Source organism: Oncorhynchus nerka, linkage group LG18 (genome assembly GCF_034236695.1).
Source record: "Oncorhynchus nerka isolate Pitt River linkage group LG18, Oner_Uvic_2.0, whole genome shotgun sequence".
Taxonomy (NCBI): domain Eukaryota; kingdom Metazoa; phylum Chordata; class Actinopteri; order Salmoniformes; family Salmonidae; genus Oncorhynchus; species Oncorhynchus nerka.
Window position 1 is genome coordinate 1753766 of NC_088413.1, and position 18451 is coordinate 1772216.

Here is an 18451-nt window from a genome sequence, read left to right on the forward strand (position 1 = left end):
GCTGTCTGGTCCAGGAGAATATCACCTGAGATGCTGTCTGGTCCAGGAGAATATCACCTGTGATGCTGTCTGGTCCAGGGTCACCTGTGATGCTGTCTGGAGAATATCACCTGTGATGCTGTCTGGTCCAGGAGAATACCACCTGTGATGCTGTCTGGTCCAGGAGAATATCACCTGTGATGCTGTCTGGTCCAGGAGAATATCACCTGTGATGCTGTCTGGTCCAGGAGAATATCACCTGTGATGTCTGGTCCAGGTCTGTGGTCCAGGAGAATATCACCTCTCACAATATTGGGACGGCAGGGTAGTGGTTAGATGTTATAAGGAAGACTGTAGGCTATATTACATGTATATAGTGTATTATTGGGGCAGTTAGCCTAGTGGTTAATGGATCAGACTGTATAGGCTATATTACATGTATTTAGTGTAGTGGTTATGTTTGGGGCAGCTATATTACAGGGTAGTGGTTAGAATGTTATGTAAGGATCAGACTGTATAGGCTATATTACATGTAGTTAGTGTATTATTGGGGCAGCAGGGTAGCCTAGTGGTTAGAATGTTATGTAAGGATCAGACTGTATAGGCTATATTACATGTATTTAGTGTATTATTGGGGCAGCAGGGTAGTGGTTAGAATGTTATGTAAGGATCAGACTGTATAGGCTATATTACATGTATGTAGTGTATTATTGGGGCAGCAGCCTAGTGGTTAGAATGTTATGTAAGGATCAGACTGTATAAAAGCTAAGAATGAAGAGTCTTTTACTCATCACATCATCACATGTGACATCATTAAAATACTCCTTCTACAATGTTTAAACATTCTACATTGTGACATCATTAAAATACTCCTTCTACAATGTTTAAACATTCTACATTGTGACATCATTAAAATACTCCTACTACAATGCTACAACATTCTACCTTGTGACATCATTAAAATACTCTGTTGGGGAATAATGTTTAATAGGTAAGATGTTTTATATTCATCATATGTTTGTAAGTTATCATCAGAATGTTATTTTTGTATAATACTGTGGTGGGGTTGCAGTATCTGTTCTCTGTCAGGACTAAGTTGCTTACAGAGAGGGTATCACTGTATTCTTGGCTCCACAATGTCTGTGTGCCAGTCAGTGTGTCTCTGTGAACTTGTCAAGATAGGATGGATTTGATATATGGCTGTTGATATGGAGGATTGGTTTATGGTTCTGAGTTTGAGAAAAGTACATAGTTTAGGAGACAAAGCTGAACGATAAATTATGCCAATGCTGTCTGGCTATGTGTGTCTTTGCTATAAAGGATCTCAGTTGCAATTGTAAGGGACTCTCAGAGAATTCATTGATAGACACTGAATTGATCTGAGAGTCACATTTGTGATAGATCTCATATAATTAAAGATGGACTTTATGATAACTCTGACTTGTGTGTGGTTTGCTCTCATGATTTGGTAAATAGAGGAAATTTCCACATGGAACTCCTACTGTCACGCACCTTAGGGGGTTTTGTCACGCAAAACAGGGGGTTTCTGTCACGCACCTTAGGGGGTTTTGTCATTCTTAGGGGGTTTCTGTCACGCACCTTAGGGGGGTTTCTGTCACGCACCTTAGGGGGTTTCTGTCACGCACCTTTTAGGGGGTTTCTGTCACGCACCTTAGGGGGTTTCTGTCACGCACCTTAGGGGGTTTCTGTCACGCCTTGGTCATTGTATTTTGTGTTTTTGTTTATTGTTTGGGTAGGCCAGGGTGTGACATGGGTTTATATGTTGTTGTCATTGGGGTTTGTATTATTTGGGATCGCGGCTGTTTAGGGGTGTGGTATAGGATTGGCTGCCTGAGGCGATTCCCAATCAGTCAGGTGATTCTTGTTGTCTTGGATTGGGAACCATTTAGGCAGCCTTAGTTTCGCTTTGTATTTCGTGGGTGATTGTCCCTGTCTTTGTGTATTCAAACAGATAGGCTGTAATAGTGTCATCATTTCCGTTTGTTTTTTGTATTGTATAGTTATTTCATGTATTTTTCTTCATTAAAAAGTAACATGAGTAACCTACACGCTGCATTTCGGTCCGACTCTCTTCATTCAACAGTGAATCCGTTACACCTACTACAATGTTTAAACATTCTACATTGTGACATCATTAAAATACTCCTACTACAATGTTTAAACATTCTACATTGTGACATCATTAAAATACTCCTACTACAATGTTTAAACATTCTACATTGTGACATCATTAAAATACTCCTTCTACAATGTTCAAACACTCTACATTGTGACATCATTAAAATACTCCTACTACAATGTTTAAACATTCTACATTGTGACATCATTAAAATACTCCTACTACAATGTTTAAACATTCTACATTGTGACATCATTAAAATACTCCTACTACAATGTTAAAACATTCTACATTGTGACATCATTAAAATACTCCTTCTACAATGTTAAACATTCTACATTGTGACATCATTAAAATACTCCTTCTACAATGTTCAAACACTCTACGTTGTGACATCATTAAAATACTCCTTCTACAATGTTTAAACATTCTACATTGTGACATCATTAAAATACTCCTTCTACAATGTTCAAACATTCTACATTGTGACATCATTAAAATACTCCTTCTACAATGTTTAAACATTCTACATTGTGACATTAATTCATTGATATCATGAAACAACTCCATCATTAATGTATTTTCTGATGTTTGATCAGAGATCTTTTATCAGAGTATCTCTTCTCACATTGATCACAGCTATGAGGTTTCTCTCCTGTGTGTGTTCTCTGGTGTATAATCAGATGGCTAGATGTAGTAAAACTCTTCCCACATTGATCACAGCTGTAAGATTTGTCTCCTGTGTGTGTTCTCTGGTGTATAATCAGATGGCTAGATGTAGTAAAACTCTTCCCACATTGATCACAGCTGTAAGATTTCTCTCCTGTGTGTGTTCTCTGGTGTACAATCAGATGGCTAGATGTAGTAAAACTCTTCCCACATTGATAACAGCTGTAAGATTTGTCTCCTGTGTGTGTTCTCTGGTGTTTCTTGAGGTGTTCTGAATAAAACTCTTCATTGATCACAGCTCATGATGTTTCTCTCCAGTGTGAATTCTCATGTGTACTTTTAGTGATTTTGATTTTAAGTAACTCTTCCCACAGTCAGAGCAGCAGTGAGATTTCTTCCTGTTGGTCTCCACTGGTGTTTCTTGAGGTGTTCTGATCGGGAGGGACTCTTCTCTGCCTCGTCAGCTTCATGATGTTGTTGAGGCTCCCCAGAGGATCCACGATAGCCACGTCTCTCTCCTGTGTGAACAACAAGTCAGACAGATGGTTAAAGGCCCACAACAGCAGAAATCCACTGTAAAAGGTGATGCCAACAGCGTAGCCATGATGTTGTACAACAATTGATGTCTGTAATGAATATTAAAATGATTTGATAATTGTCTTAAGACAGTCAAGTGAGCAACAATAGTCATATTTTGTCTTGTTTTCACATTAGTAGTAACATCGATGATTGTAGGCTAGAAATAAGTTATTACAGTTGCTGAACCCCTAAGCAGTGTGCCAGACAACCTTTGGTCACCAATATAGGCCCCTTTCTGTGTTTGCTAAAATAGACCTACGAGGGCAATGCACACGGAATTTGGTTGCAGAAACTCCTCCATGCTAATGTGGAAACCGCTAGTCATACCAATACCATAGACCTACTGTAGGACCCATAACTTCACCTAACAACAACATAGACCTACTGTAGGACCCATAACTTCAACTAACAATAACATAGACCTACTGTAGGACCCATAACATCACCTAACAATAACATAGACCTACTGTAGGACCCATAACTTCACCTAACAACAACATAGACCTACTGTAGGACCAATAACTTCACCTAACAATAACATAGACCTACTGTAGGACCCATAACTTCCCCTAACAATAACATAGACCTACTGTAGGAACCACCTAATAACATTCACCCTAACAACAACATAGACCTACTGTAGGACCCATAACTTCACCTAACAACAACATAGACCTACTGTAGGACCCATAACTTCACCTAACAATAACATAGACCTACTGTAGGACCCATAACTTCACCTAACAACAACATAGACCTACTGTAGGACCCATAACTTCACCTAACAATAACATAGACCTACTGTAGGACCCATAACTTCACCTAACAATAACATAGACCTACTGTAGGACCCATAACTTCAACTAACAATAACATAGACCTACTGTAGGACCCATAACATCACCTAACAATAACATAGACCTACTGTAGGACCCATAACTTCACCTAACAATAACATAGACCTACTGTAGGACCCATAACTTCACCTAACAATAACATAGACCTACTGTAGGACCCATAACTTCACCTAACAATAACATAGACCTACTGTAGGACCCATAACGTCACCTAACAATAACATAAACCTAGGATTATAAATCATTTAATATTCCAGGTGAAACATGGAAACTAAAATGTCTTTGTCATGACATTTCATAACCTGATCACCAGATAATTGTGTGAATAATCGCACTAGGCTCCTCTGTAATGTGTTGTCATTCTAAATGTCCTGAATGAAGGAAAATAGCTCTGTGTTGTACAATAGCCTATCCATTAAGTAACAGTTCTCTACACATGAGCTAAGTATCTCCATGTCCAAACAGAGTAACGAGACGCTACTGTAAATCAAGCAGACAGTAACATTATAAACGTATTCATAGTGTAGTGAATTCAGGGGGAAGTCCTGACCTGAACTCAAACCTGGTCCAGCGACTGTCAAGCCAACACTTTAGAAATGTTACGCCAAGATGTCTGAACTTCTTGATGAGGTCGCTAGGTGTTGGGTTGAGGTTGCTACAATAGCTTTCTCTATGAATGTGAGAGTAGTTACATTTCTCCAGCCCCCATCCCTCAGCTGTTTACCAAACCAAGTCTCAGGGCAGCCATTTTGTTGCTGTTTAAATCCTAGGTTGTCCCTTTAAAAAAGCCAAATCAATCGATCAACCAACCTGCAGTTCAAACAATAACAAAGATGTCATTCCACCTGTTTTGGTAATAAGATGATGGATGGGTCTGGTGAAATGTAACTACTCTCAAATTCATAGACAGACCTACGGATGCAAGGACTGACCATCCATGATATCAACATGATAGTTTTAACCATGTTGAGGCTCTACAGTGTTGATTTACATTGTTTCTAAACATTGGCGTAAAAAATCTTATTTGGGGTTCTGATGGGGTACAACAGTTGAACTAAGCTCATGAGGTTTGTGTTATATTCTTCAAGAATCAATGGCTATAAATAATATAAATTAGCAATTACATATTTCCCCTTTAACACCACACATCAGTTCAACAACTGCAGAGTTTGTGCCTCTGTATTTAAGACAGTACTTACTAGTGTTAATCACGGCCCGGTTTCTCAAAACCATCTTTATGTTCACCATCAGAACCATAGGATGCCTTAAGATGCGTTTGGGGAAACCGGGCCCAGATATCCAGTTTCCTCCTCTTCGCCCTCCTCCTCCTTTTTCGATGTGACAGTCATCTCCCCTCCCCCTCTTTCACTCCAAAAACTGCATCCTCCTCTCTCTCCGCTTCCTCTTCTTTTACTGTAACATCCTCCTCCTCTTTCACTCTGAACGAGTCTTCCTTTTCTTTCACTGAAACGTCTTTCCCTTCTTCTTTCACGGTAACAGCCTCACCCTCTACTTGTTTTTGTATTGTAACATAGTAGCTTAGTGAACTCATGGTTGGAGATGTTCGCTAGCTAACATTAGCAACTAGCCTAGTTCTAAGATAATTTAGCAAACCGGCTAGCTGACAAACCACGTAAATATATAATTAAATGGGCCGACACGTACATACGACAGAAGTGTGTTTAATACACAGCGACTAACATACACCAAAACAGTGTGAAGAGAGTGAATGTTGTAGCTACGTTTGCTATAAAGCTACCGAGGTGTCTAACTGTTGTTGTTGAAGTAGCGTCCCGTCCACTAGATTATACGTCACACTGGCAGCGTCGCCTGAACGTAAAAGACGCACATCGCCATCTGCTGACTGGAGGGGCAACGCAGTTGAGGAACCAAAAGTTTATTTTTCATTTATTTAATTAAAGTTGATTATTATATTAAGTCGTTCAAAGAGAAGCATGTGTTGATTGATTCGTTTTTAATGAGTGATAATTTAAAACAAACTCAAGACCCACTACATATTTACATTGAACCATAGTTCTGCAATGGATCATTTTGAACCCAGAGGCATATCTTTTATCACAGCCAAAATGTGGTTTATTCAATTAATATGTTTCATGACTTTGTCAATCAACTTGTTCTTAATACATCTAAATCCTGGTTTAGTGTTTCTGTATCAATAAGGACTTTTAACAAATTCAAATCCTTTGGAGTCATTTTGACTCCAGCCAAAAGCACCTTTAATAAATAGGACATTTATTTCAAATCAGAATCAAATCACATTTTATTGGTCACATACACGTGTTTAGCAAATGTTATTGCAGGTGTAGCAAAATGTTTGTGTTTCTAGGAACAGTGCAAATATTAACAAGTTATCTAATAATTTTTAGGTTTCTTAGACATGATCCATCCCACCAGAGGGTGGAGGGGCACCTGTATCAGTGGTTTTGACCAGATAGACACCTGCAGACACACAGTATAGTGCCTCCCATGTTCTCTCCTAAGATTGGACTTTCTATAGTGATCACCTGACTGTGTAACAAAACTGCCAATGATAGAAACCTCTTCCAGTGGTATACAGTGTATTCATTAAGTATTCAGACCCCTTCACTTATTCCACATTTAGTTGCAGACAGCTTCATTATAAAATAGAATTTTCCCACTCATCAATCTAAACACAATGGATAATGACAAACCAAAAACTGGTTTAGACATTTTTGACAAATGTCAACTCAAGTGTTCAGACCCTTTGCTATGAGACTCAACATTCTCAGATGCATCCTGATTCCATTGGTTTAGAGTACAACTTGATTGGGGTCCACCTGTGGTAAATTCAATATATTAGACATGATTTAACAAACCTGTCAAATAGCAAGGTAGAACTGCCAAGGCAGCAGCTACTCTTCCTGGGGTTTATTATGGATCCCCATTAGTTCCTGCCAAGGCAGCAGCTACTCTTCCTGGGGTTTATTATGGATCCCCATTATTCCTGCCAAGGCAGCAGCTACTCTTCCTGGGGTTTAAATGGATCCCCATTAGTTCCAGGCAGCATTACTCTTCCTGGGGTCCAGCTAAAAAAAGGCAGTTATACCATTTTAAAAACATGACAATAAATTGACAACACACTGTGTCCTCAGTCACCTTGTCCCAGAGAGGTTTACATGGTTATCAAAACATCACACCAGGGTGAGTCTAAACAAAACACAGCCCTGTGGGGAAAATGAATGGAACCATCTCCTGTTTGACCTCTAGTTGTTATGGATATTATGACTCTACAGAGACACACAGTGGACGTGTCAAAATATGTTCCATTGATAAATCACACTTTATTTAACCTCAATGTCATCTTGTGTTTACATGGCATTGTAGATTTTAGCAGTATATAGGATGTATTCTGGATGTTTTCAGTGTGTTTTTAACCCTTTCAGACAATGGATTAATCACAATTAAAAATAGTGCACTAACATTACACAAAGTGAACTCAAGTCTGACAGCCCAAACAAACACACACATTCTCAGTCAAAAACACAAGTCAGAACACAGCCTCTCGATTCTCTCATGTGTTTTCAGGTTCTCTGACTGGGAAAATGTCTTTCCACAATGAGAGCAGTGGTATGTCTTCTCCTCCTGTGTATTTGTATGTATTCCTTCATGCTCTTTCAGGTACCTTAACCGGGTAAATCTCTCTCCACACTGGGAGCAGCGGTACATCTTCTTACCTGTGTGTGTCCTCTCATGCTTGTTCAGGTTTCCTACCTGGCCAAAACTCTTTCCACAATGGGAACATTGGAAAAGCTTTTCCCCTGTGTGTCCCCTCTCATGTGTTTGCAGGCTCCCTAACTGGGTAAACGACATTCCACATTGGGAACAGTGGTAAGGCTTCTCTCCAGTGTGTATTCTCTTATGTGTTCTCAGGCTCCCTAACTGGGTAAACGTCATTCCACATTGGGAACAGTGGTAAGGCTTCTCTCCAGTGTGTATTCTCTTATGTGTTCTCAGGCTCCCTAACTGAGTAAAACTCTTTCCACACTGGGAGCAGTGATGTCGTCCTGCTGGTTTGGACATCTCGGGGTCTGGTTTCCCTGAAGGACTCTTCCTGCTGTCAGAAGGAGAGTCTGGTCTCTTTCCTGTCAAAGACAAACAGATGATTTAATTAAACAGAGACCTGAATGAAACCTCCACATGATAAAACTTCCTATGACGTTTAATCTAGACTAAATCCCCCAATCACCTGAAGTCAGTTTTCACAAGTGTTATTAAAGCCACTACAAAATGCAGGTCTCTGTGTGGTTCTTAGTCAGAGAGGCCTATAGAATGGTCTAGAATGTCATTGTATGTTGTAGCGTTACACCAGTCCAGCCTACGCTTGACACTCTAGCAATGATAAAGTACTTTATGATAACACGAAAATTAAATAAACGATTTGGTATCATTTTTATTATGGCAGATTGAATAGGTGTGCTTCAAACGGTTTGCTTGTAATGATTTGTAGCCATCGTCTCGACTACCTGTGCATGAGAGTCCATTCAACTCAGTTTCCCTACCTGAAAAAACGCCATTCCGTAAAGTGTATTCGCGCACGCAAATTCAGGAAGAAACCGAAGAGCAGATGGCCTGACCGCGTTTTGCGACTGTCGGCTCACTTGACCGCAGTCAACGGTGGGCTGGAAATCGCCTCCAGTTTAGTACAGTGGAATTGCAGTATTGAATGAAGGCAAGTCCATTCCGTGAGACATTTAAGTTGTGATTTTGGGTGCAAATCCATTGTTAAAGTTTTGTTGTTGGCCAGCTTCTTGATGGTATTCACATCTTACAGTGTAGCTTTATCAATTCCTACATTAAAAAACGGCATTTAAGCTCAGAACTAGAGTAGAATGCCGTTTTAAAACCACGTATCAGTTCAACAACTATTTTCAAGACAGGACTTACTGGTGTTACTCAGATCTTCTGTCTCCTCCTCTTCTTCTTCCCTCTCCTCCTCCTTCAATATGACAGTTATCTCTCCTTCATTCACTCCGAAAAAAGTATAATCGTTTTCTTCCTCTTCTTTCTGTGTAACAGCCTCACCCTCTACTTCTTCGTTTACTGTGACATCCTCCTCTTCATTCTCCTCTTTCACGACAACGTTCAGCCAAATACCTTCTTTCTCCTTCCAGCAGACCTCTTTTTTAGCAGGAGGGCAGCAGCTTGCTGAGCTCATGGTCGGGGATGTTAGCCAGCTAACCTAGCTAGTTAGCGACTAGCCTAGTGATAGGCTCATTTATCAAGCCAGGTACCGTTACCTGACTAAACGGAAATATGACATGAAATGGGGAAACTAGTTAAAAGACAGAATTATGTTCCAAATACAGAAGTAAATATAGACCGAAGCAGTCTGAACAGTTTGAACGTTTCCGCTAGGAAGCTACCGAGGTGGCTGACGAGATGTTGTTGAAGAAGCGTCCCGTCCACTACATTATACGTCACTCTGATAGCATCGCCTGAACAACGCATATCGCCATCTGTTGACTGGAGTGGTTAACGCAGATACATGTTTATTTTATTTCCAGACAAAAAGTGCATTTTTACATTTCTTTCATTAAATAATAATATTTCATTTTAATAATAATAAAATATATACATTCTACCATCCCAACAGATGTTTCAACTGCAGATTTGTTCTACCAACCCAACAGATGTTTCTCCTAAGTGAATATTAACCAATGAGGTGACATTTCCCAACCCAAAAACCAGTGAATATTAACCAATGAGGTGGGTCTTTCCACATTCTACCAACTCAACAGATGTTTCTACTATAGGGAATATTAACCAATGAGGAGGGTCTTACCACATTCTACCAACACAACAGATGTTTATACTACAGTGAATATTAACCAATGAGGTGGGTCTTTCCACATTCTACCAACCCAACAGATGTTTATACTATGAACACTTTCAGGTTAATTGAAGTTAAATTCCCAAAAAGCCTAAACAGGTTTGGTCATTATCAGGTATTGGAGCGTTGAAAGATGATGCACAACAACGGTTTCTTCCACGAAACCATGACTTCAATAACCACCGCGGTCAAAATAACTGTCAAGTTATTCACCATCGAAACGACTACCGCTACAATCGACCTGTTCGCAACACATGGGTGTTGGATCTAACCTCATTGATCTGTCAGTAAGCTATGTTTACATGGGTATTGGATCTGACCTCATTGATCTGTCAGTAAGCTATGTTTACATGGGTATTGGATCTGACCTCATTGATCTGTCAGTAAGCTATGTTTACATGGGTATTGGATCTGACCTCATTGATCTGTCAGTAAGCTATGTTTACATGGGTATTGGATCTGACCTCATTGATCTGTCAGTAAGCTATGTTTACATGGGTATTGGATCTAACCTCATTGATCTGTCAGTAAGCTATGTTTACATGGGTATTGGATCTAACCTCATTGATCTGTCAGTAAGCTATGTTTACATGGGTATTGGATCTAACCTCATTGATCTGTCAGTAAGCTATGTTTACATGGGTATTGGATCTAACCTCATTGATCTGTCAGTAAGCTATGTTTACATGGGTATTGGGATCTGACCTCATTGATCTGTCAGTAAGCTATGTTTACATGGGTATTGGGATCTAACCTCATTGATCTGTCAGTAAGCTATGTTTACATGGGTATTGGGATCTGACCTCATTGATCTATCAGTAAGCTATGTTTACATGGGTATTGGGATCTAACCTCATTGATCTATCAGTAAGCTATGTTTAGCTATGTTTACATGGGTATTGGGATCTAACCTCATTGATCTATCAGTAAGCTATGTTTACATGGGTATTGGATCTAACCTCATTGATCTATCAGTAAGCTATGTTTACATGGGTATTGGATCTAACCTCATTGATCTATCAGTAAGCTATGTTTACATGGGTATTGGATCTAACCTCATTGATCTATCAGTAAGCTATGTTTAGCTATGTTTACATGGGTATTGGATCTAACCTCATTGATCTGTCAGTAAGCTATGTGCATGGGTATTGGATCTGACCTCATTGATCTTTAGCTATGTTTACATGGGTATTGGGATCTGACCTCATTGATCTGTCAGTAAGCTATGTTTACATGGGTATTGGATCTGACCTCATTGATCTGTCAGTAAGCTATGTTTATATGGGTATTGGATCTGACCTCATTGATCTATGTTTCAGTAAGCTATTGATCTTAGCTATGTTTACATGGGTATTGGATCTGACCTCATTGATCTGTCAGTGAGCTATGTTTACATGGGTATTGGATCTGACCTCATTGATCTGTCAGTAAGCTATGTTTAGCTATGTTTACATGGGTATTGGGATCTCAGCTATAGTATATTCCAGCATAGAGTTTGGAGTGTGACTGTTTGAGGTTGTGGACAGGTGTTTTTATACTGATAACAAGTTCAAACAGGTGCCATTAATATAGGTAACGAGTGGAGGACAGAGGAGCCTCTTAAATAAGAAGTTACAGGTCTGTGAGAGCCAGAAATCTTGCTTGTTTGTAGGTGACCAAATACTTATTTTCCACCATAATTTGCAAATAAATTCATAAAAAAATCCTACAATGTGATTTTCTGGATTTTTTTCTCGTTTTGTCTGTCATAGTTGAAGTGTACCTATGATGAAAATGACAGCCCTCTCATCTTTTTAAGTGGGAGAACTTGCACAATTGGTGGCTGACTAAATACTTTTTGCCCCACTGTATATATATATCATACACATGTAACAGTATTTTGTAATAATGACAACCCTCTGCACACATCAATAACAGTACATGAATGAACAGAGCAAGGGAACTACTGCAAGGTCTTAGTTTTAACGCTATTTAATAACTAAGCTACAGTTTCACATCCGTTACACACACACACATTTTTGTAATAATGACAACAACAATACTGAATGAACAATGAACACTTTTATTTTAACTTAATATAATACACACACACACACACACCTCTGAAGTGACAATGATACTGAAGAGTCTGCTTAGAGACAAATACTCTCAACTGTTTGAATAAAAATAGAGTTGAAGTTACCTGTGATGAATGTTGAAAACAAAAACTGTAATTTCTATATGCAGGAAATCCTATTTTAATAATGGACATGGTAAGAATTGACTACCAAAGTGCGAGTCATAATTCCCATGACACCTTCTAGCAAAATCTGAAAAGCGGTTCCTTCATTTATTCCATAGGATATTTTTAGATTCACTTAAAATAAGGTCTGTGTTGAGTGTAGGCTTACACCACCTTGCCAATTGTATAACTGTGTAGATATCCATAGGACAAGGTAACTCTGATCAATATTGGCTAAATATAAGCAAAGATCATTTATGAAAATATGTTGACAAACGTTACCTTATCCTGGTGAGATTTACACGGGTATCAAAACGCAGAGGCGGTTTAAGCCTGAACCCTAACCTGCACCCTAACCTGTACCTAACCTGCACCCTAACCTGCACCTAACCTGTACCCTAACCTGCACCCTAACCCCTAACCTGTACCCTAACCTGCACCCTAACCTGCACCCTAACCTGCACCCTAACACAGACCTTATCTAACCTGATCAAGACATTCCTAACCTGGAAGACATAACCTGTTTAAGCACGAAACACAGACCTTATCTGAAGTAGATCAAGACATTCTCTATGGAAGACATGAACATTAAAATAACGAAGGAACCCCTTTCAAATTCAGCCGCAAGTTATTACAGGAAGTACAACGCGTCGACTATTTCTCTCTAAACCATCTACCTTTGACTAATCCGGAAACTATCACCTCGAAAACAAGACCTTTGTTCCGTTCCGTATTTTATCTAACGGGTCCATGAGTCTAAATATTCCTGTTACATTGTACAACCTTCAATGTTATGTCATAATTACGTAAAATCCTGGCAAATTAGTTTGCAAAGAGCCAGGCGGCCCAAACTGTTGCTTAATACACTGACTCTGCGTGCAATGAACGAAGAGAAATGACACAATTTAACCTGGTTAATATTGCCTGCTAACCTGGATTTCTTTTAGTTAAATATGCAGGTTTAAAAATATATACTTGTGTATTGATTTGAAGAAAGACATTGATGTTTATGGTGAAGTAACATTGGAGCAATGACAGTCATTGATTGATTGTTTTTTGTAAGATAAGTGTAATGCAGCTAGAAACTTACGTAGTTTACTGCATTCGCGTAACAGGCAGACTCCTCCTGGAGTGCAATGTAATCAGGTGGTTGGAGCGCTGGACTAGTTAACTGTAAGGTTGCAAGTTGGAACTCCCTCGCTGACAAGGTAAAAAATCTGTCATTCTGCGTTCCTAGGCCGTCATTGAAAATAAGAATGTGTTCTTAACTGACTTGCCTGGTTAAATAAAGATTAAATAAAGGCGGAAAGAAAATATTATAATAATAATAATAAAAAATGAAAATAAAAAATAATATATCAAATCATCGGCAAATTGGCGAGCAACCCCTTGTTTTGTCTGATCCGTTTCCAACCCCTTGTTTTGTCTGATCCGTTTCCAACCCCTTGTTTTGTCTGATCCGTTTCCAACCCCTTGTTTTGTCTGATCCGTTTCCAACCCCTTGTTTTGTCTGATCCGTTTCCAACCCCTGATCCGTTTTTGTTTTGTCTGATCCGTTTCCAACCCCTTGTTTTGTCTGATCCGTTTCCAACCCCTCTGATCCGTTTGTTGTTTTGTCTGATCCGTTTCCAACCCCTTGTTTTGTCTGATCCGTTTCCAACCCCTTGTTTTGTCTTCCAACCCCTTGTTTTGTCTGATCCGTTTCCAACCCCTTGTTTTGTCTGATCCAACCCCTTGTTTTGTCTGATCCGTTTCCAACCCCTTGTTTTGTCTGATCCGTTAAAAGTCACATACAGCAAGCATACCCCTTGTTTTGTCTGTTTTGGGGGCCAACCCCTTGTTTTGCATAGAGTGATTTTCAAAAAGTCAAATAGTTATGTTTTACTAAAGTGACCTGTTATGTTTTACTAAACATCACACATGCCCTGTTCCAGTGTAACTAGATCTCCAATTTGAGACCATTTTCGTAAACATTGAGCTTTTATCGATTTTTAAAGAAGACAATTTATATAAACATGCCATGATTTGAACATACAGCAAAACAAGCCTGTTTTGAGGCTGCATAGATCCATAAATTGGACAGTCACAGTGATGTATCACACATGCTCTGTTCCAGTGTGACATACCTATAATTTGAGAGCATTTTGGCAAAGTTTTGAGCTTTTTTCGATTTTTAAAACACCCCCAGACATTTACACAAGCCTCTTCCCCAGAATTTCAAGGGCCAGCAGTGAGCTCACCATGGACTGCCAGCCGTGAACCGCATTGACGCTTTTGAGGGCTTGGGCCCCTCTCTCATGGGCGAACCCATTCGACGCTTTCCAGGGCAGGGCTCGAACCCATTCCAGGGCTTGGGCCCCTCTCTCGGGCGAACCCATTCCAGGGCTTGGGCCCCTCTCTCAGGGCTTTGGCGAACCCATTCCAGGGCTTTGGCCCTCTCTAGGGGCGAACCCATTCCAGGGCTTGGGCTCCTCTCTCGGGCGAACCCATTCCAGGGCTTTGGCTCCTCTCTCGGGCGAACCCATTCCAGGGCTTGGGCCCTCTCTCGGGGCGAACCCATTCCAGGGCTTGGGCCCCTCTCTCGGGCGAACCCATTCCAGGGCTTGGGCCCCTCTCTCGGGCGAACCCATTCCAGGGCTTGGGCCCCTCTCTCGGGCGAACCCATTCCAGGGCTTGGCAAACCCATTCCCTGGGCCCCTCTCGGGGCGAACCCATTCCAGGGCTTGGGCCCCTCTCTCGGGCGAACCCATTCCAGGGCTTGGCCCCTCTCTCGGGCGAACCCATTCCAGGCGCCCATCTCCGCCCTCGGATTTGGGGATCTGAACCCTTTCGATCGGCTCAGGCCCATGCCACATGAACCCATATGCTCACATGCCACAGGCCCAAAGGCCCAAAGCCCATAGCCCTGCCTGCCCTGGTACTTTCATAGGCTTTCAGGGCTTTACACATGACATATTATGTCGTATATCAGGTATAACGAAAATGTACTTTATTTAGTCACATAACTACAGCTGTAAATACTACTGAATAAAGGCTTCTGCTATTGAATAAATTAAATGATTTATAACACCTGGAGGAACCTTAAATTGTCCCTGCATTTTTTGATCCCCTTCAGAACATTTATGAGAGTTTGAGATAGTGACCTTTGGAGAGAGTTTTTCCAAACTGCCAACCTTTTGTTTTCAAATGGAATTAATGCAAATACAACTTGTGAGAAAACCCCCACTCAGAGGTGTGATATTCCCTCCCTTCACCAAACAATTTGCCCTGAATAGAATATTTAAATGTAGAAAAGGGTTGGGCCGATCTGATTGTAAATATAAAGACCTTTCCAGAGTCTGAACTCATTCACTACAGAACGTCATACTGTGAGACACTTAGAAGGAGCTGGAGTTGGATTATTGCCTTTTCCCCATATTCTGAAAACATTTCATTGAGAATTGACTTCCTTCTCCTTGGAGCAAGATGGCATCTGCAACTGCTACTGGTTCAAAGTAAGTTCTCTCTAAATGAAGGGAATAGCACACCTCTCAGTGGGGGTTTTATACTCTCATTTGGCTCTTTCTCTTAAATCAGACCATAAATTAATTGCTTTCTATCATGTTTCACAGAGGGTGAGAGTGTGCAGAATGTTTTTGAAATCACTTTTTGAAACCACTGTCCTCAGATAATAGCATTGTTTGCTTTCACTGTAAAGCATTTTTGAAATCTGACATGCTGGCTGGATTCACAACAAGTGTCGCTTTAATTTGGTGTATTGAATGTGTGAATTTCATGAAGTTAAATTTTTACAGTCATTTATTTGAATTTGGCATTCTGCATTTTCACTGGATGTTGGCCAGGTGGGACGCGTCCCACATATCCCAGAGAGGGTTTAAGTAATAACTTCATTACATGTACTTATTGTGCATTCACTGTCTTACAGAAAACAAAGAAGGATCCCTATTGTGTGCAGAGTGTGCATGAAGAACCAGGAAAACATATCTATACATCTCCACAGAGTGTGCATGAAGAACCAGGAAAACATATCTATACATCTCCACAGAGTGTGCATGAAGAACCAGGAAAACATATCTATACATCTCCACAGAGTGTGCATGAAGAACCAGGAAAACATATCTATACATCTCCACAGAGTGTGCATGAAGAACCAGGAAAACATATCTATACATCTCCACAGAGTGTGCATGAAGAACCAGGAAAACATAATCTATACATCTCCACAGAGTGTGCATGAAGAACCAGGAAAACATATCTATACATCTCCACAGAGTGTGCATGAAGACAGAATCAAAACCAAAGATTGATCAGGAAGTTCATAAGCGATTCCATGAAGCATCCAGGAAAGGATCATTGACTACAGAATACTCAGCTGTATTGTGACACACATCTCTAACAGGAGAGTGTGCACTCCAACCTCTGATTAAGAATCGTGAACAAATGGGTCATTTTGCTATGAACAAGCCAGAAGACAATCAAATAACTGGGTAAGCTGCTATTTTACACTGATAAAATAATATATGTGCAAGTTACATTGGAACTCATTTGAACTGTTGTCCAATTATGTTTGATTGTAAAATAATATAAATGTTTTTGTTAATCTGTATGATATTTCAGCCAAGTGGAAGTGGCTCAACTGTTGGCACCAACTACAGATGAACATATAGATGAAGACTCAGCGTCAACATGGACGATGACCAGGGCGTTGTACCAACCGTGATAAATGCAAATAGAAATCATCTCTTTTAAGGAGGCTCGAATTTTCGTAACTTTTTGGTAAAAATCGCTCAAAATTTCAAATCCTGCTACTCATGCCAGGAATATAGTATAAGCATATAATTAGTATGTGTGGATAGAAAACACTCTGAAGTTTATAAAACTGCTTAAATCATGTCTGTGACTTTAACAGAACGTGTTTAGCAGGCATAATCCCAAGAAAAACTGTTCATAAAAAAAAAAAATATATATATATATTCCTCCAAGTGGAAGTCTCTGTATTGTCTATGGCAATGGAAAATAGATAGCGACCAGTTTACAATGCCTACAGCTTCCACACGATGTCGCCAGTATTGGCATTTAGATTGCAAGTTAATCCTTGGTCAGATGAGAAATAAGCACTTCCTGTTATCAGTACACAGCTGGAAGTTTTGAGAGAGAGAAAATGGACCATTTCAAAACGTGCTGCTATTGAATACAGATCGCCCGTGATTAATTTGATCGATTATTAACGTTTACTAATACCTAAAGTTGGATTACAAAAGTAGTTTGAATTGTTTTGTCAAAGTTTATAGGCAACTTTTTTAATTAAAAAAAATGACGCGTTTTGGAACGGTGCTTTTTCATGGATCAGACGGGCTTCATAAATGGACATTTTGGGTATACATGGACGGATTTAATCGAAAAAAGACCCAATTGTGATGTTCATGGGACATATAGGAGTGCCAACAAAGAAGCTCGTCAAAGGTAATGAATGTTTTATATTTTATTTCTGCGTTTTGTGTAGCGCCGGCTACGCTAATTATTCTGTTTACGTCCCCTTTGGGTATTTCGGGCGTTGCATGCTTTCAGATAATAGCTTCTCATGCTTTCGCCGAAAAGCATTTTAAAAATCTGACATGTTGGCTAGATTCACAACGAGTGTAGCTTTAATTGAGTACCCTGCATGTGTGTTTTAATGAAAGTTTGAGTTGTATCGAGTACTATTAGTTGTCACTCTGAAATTTCCGCTGATGTTGATCCCTGTACAGGGACAGCAGCCGTAAGAAGTTTTTAACAAGTAGTACGTATAAGTATATAAACAAACATGGATGTATTTTATTAATTCTAATCTGCATACCAGATATTTTCCAGACCATTGAACCAGTCATGGGACACCACACTGAGAAAGGGGATGCAAAGCAGTGGTTTATACCAAAAGCCCCTCTGGATTGTGATCTGCTGGCTGGATTTGGGAAATATCTCCGCGACAACAACAACATTCCCCATTTCAAACAGGAGGTATGTACAGAGATTTTACTTTCATTTAACTGTTTACATATTTTAATGAGAATTAATAGATTTTAAAGTAGTTATTAACTATGTAATTAATATTATTTTCATGTTTCATGCCGAGAGAGACAGAGAGGATCTATTAC

General features: G+C 39.8%; 1 protein-coding gene and 1 long non-coding RNA gene across 2 annotated transcripts in view; one reads left to right on the top strand and one right to left on the bottom strand.

Annotated features, from left to right (window-relative positions):
- Window positions 1-18451, top strand: part of LOC135561685 (uncharacterized) — a 165189-nt gene that overhangs the window by 106364 nt on the left and 40374 nt on the right. The window lies entirely within an intron of this gene.
- On the bottom strand, window positions 7307-9618 carry LOC135561680 (zinc finger protein 239-like). The gene is made up of 2 exons (XM_065003413.1): window positions 9151-9618; window positions 7307-8348 (listed from the first exon to the last, which is right to left on the bottom strand). The coding sequence occupies exons 1-2, from the start codon at window positions 9419-9421 to the stop codon at window positions 7741-7743; spliced, it is 879 nt and encodes a 292-aa protein (XP_064859485.1). The 5' UTR covers window positions 9422-9618; the 3' UTR covers window positions 7307-7740.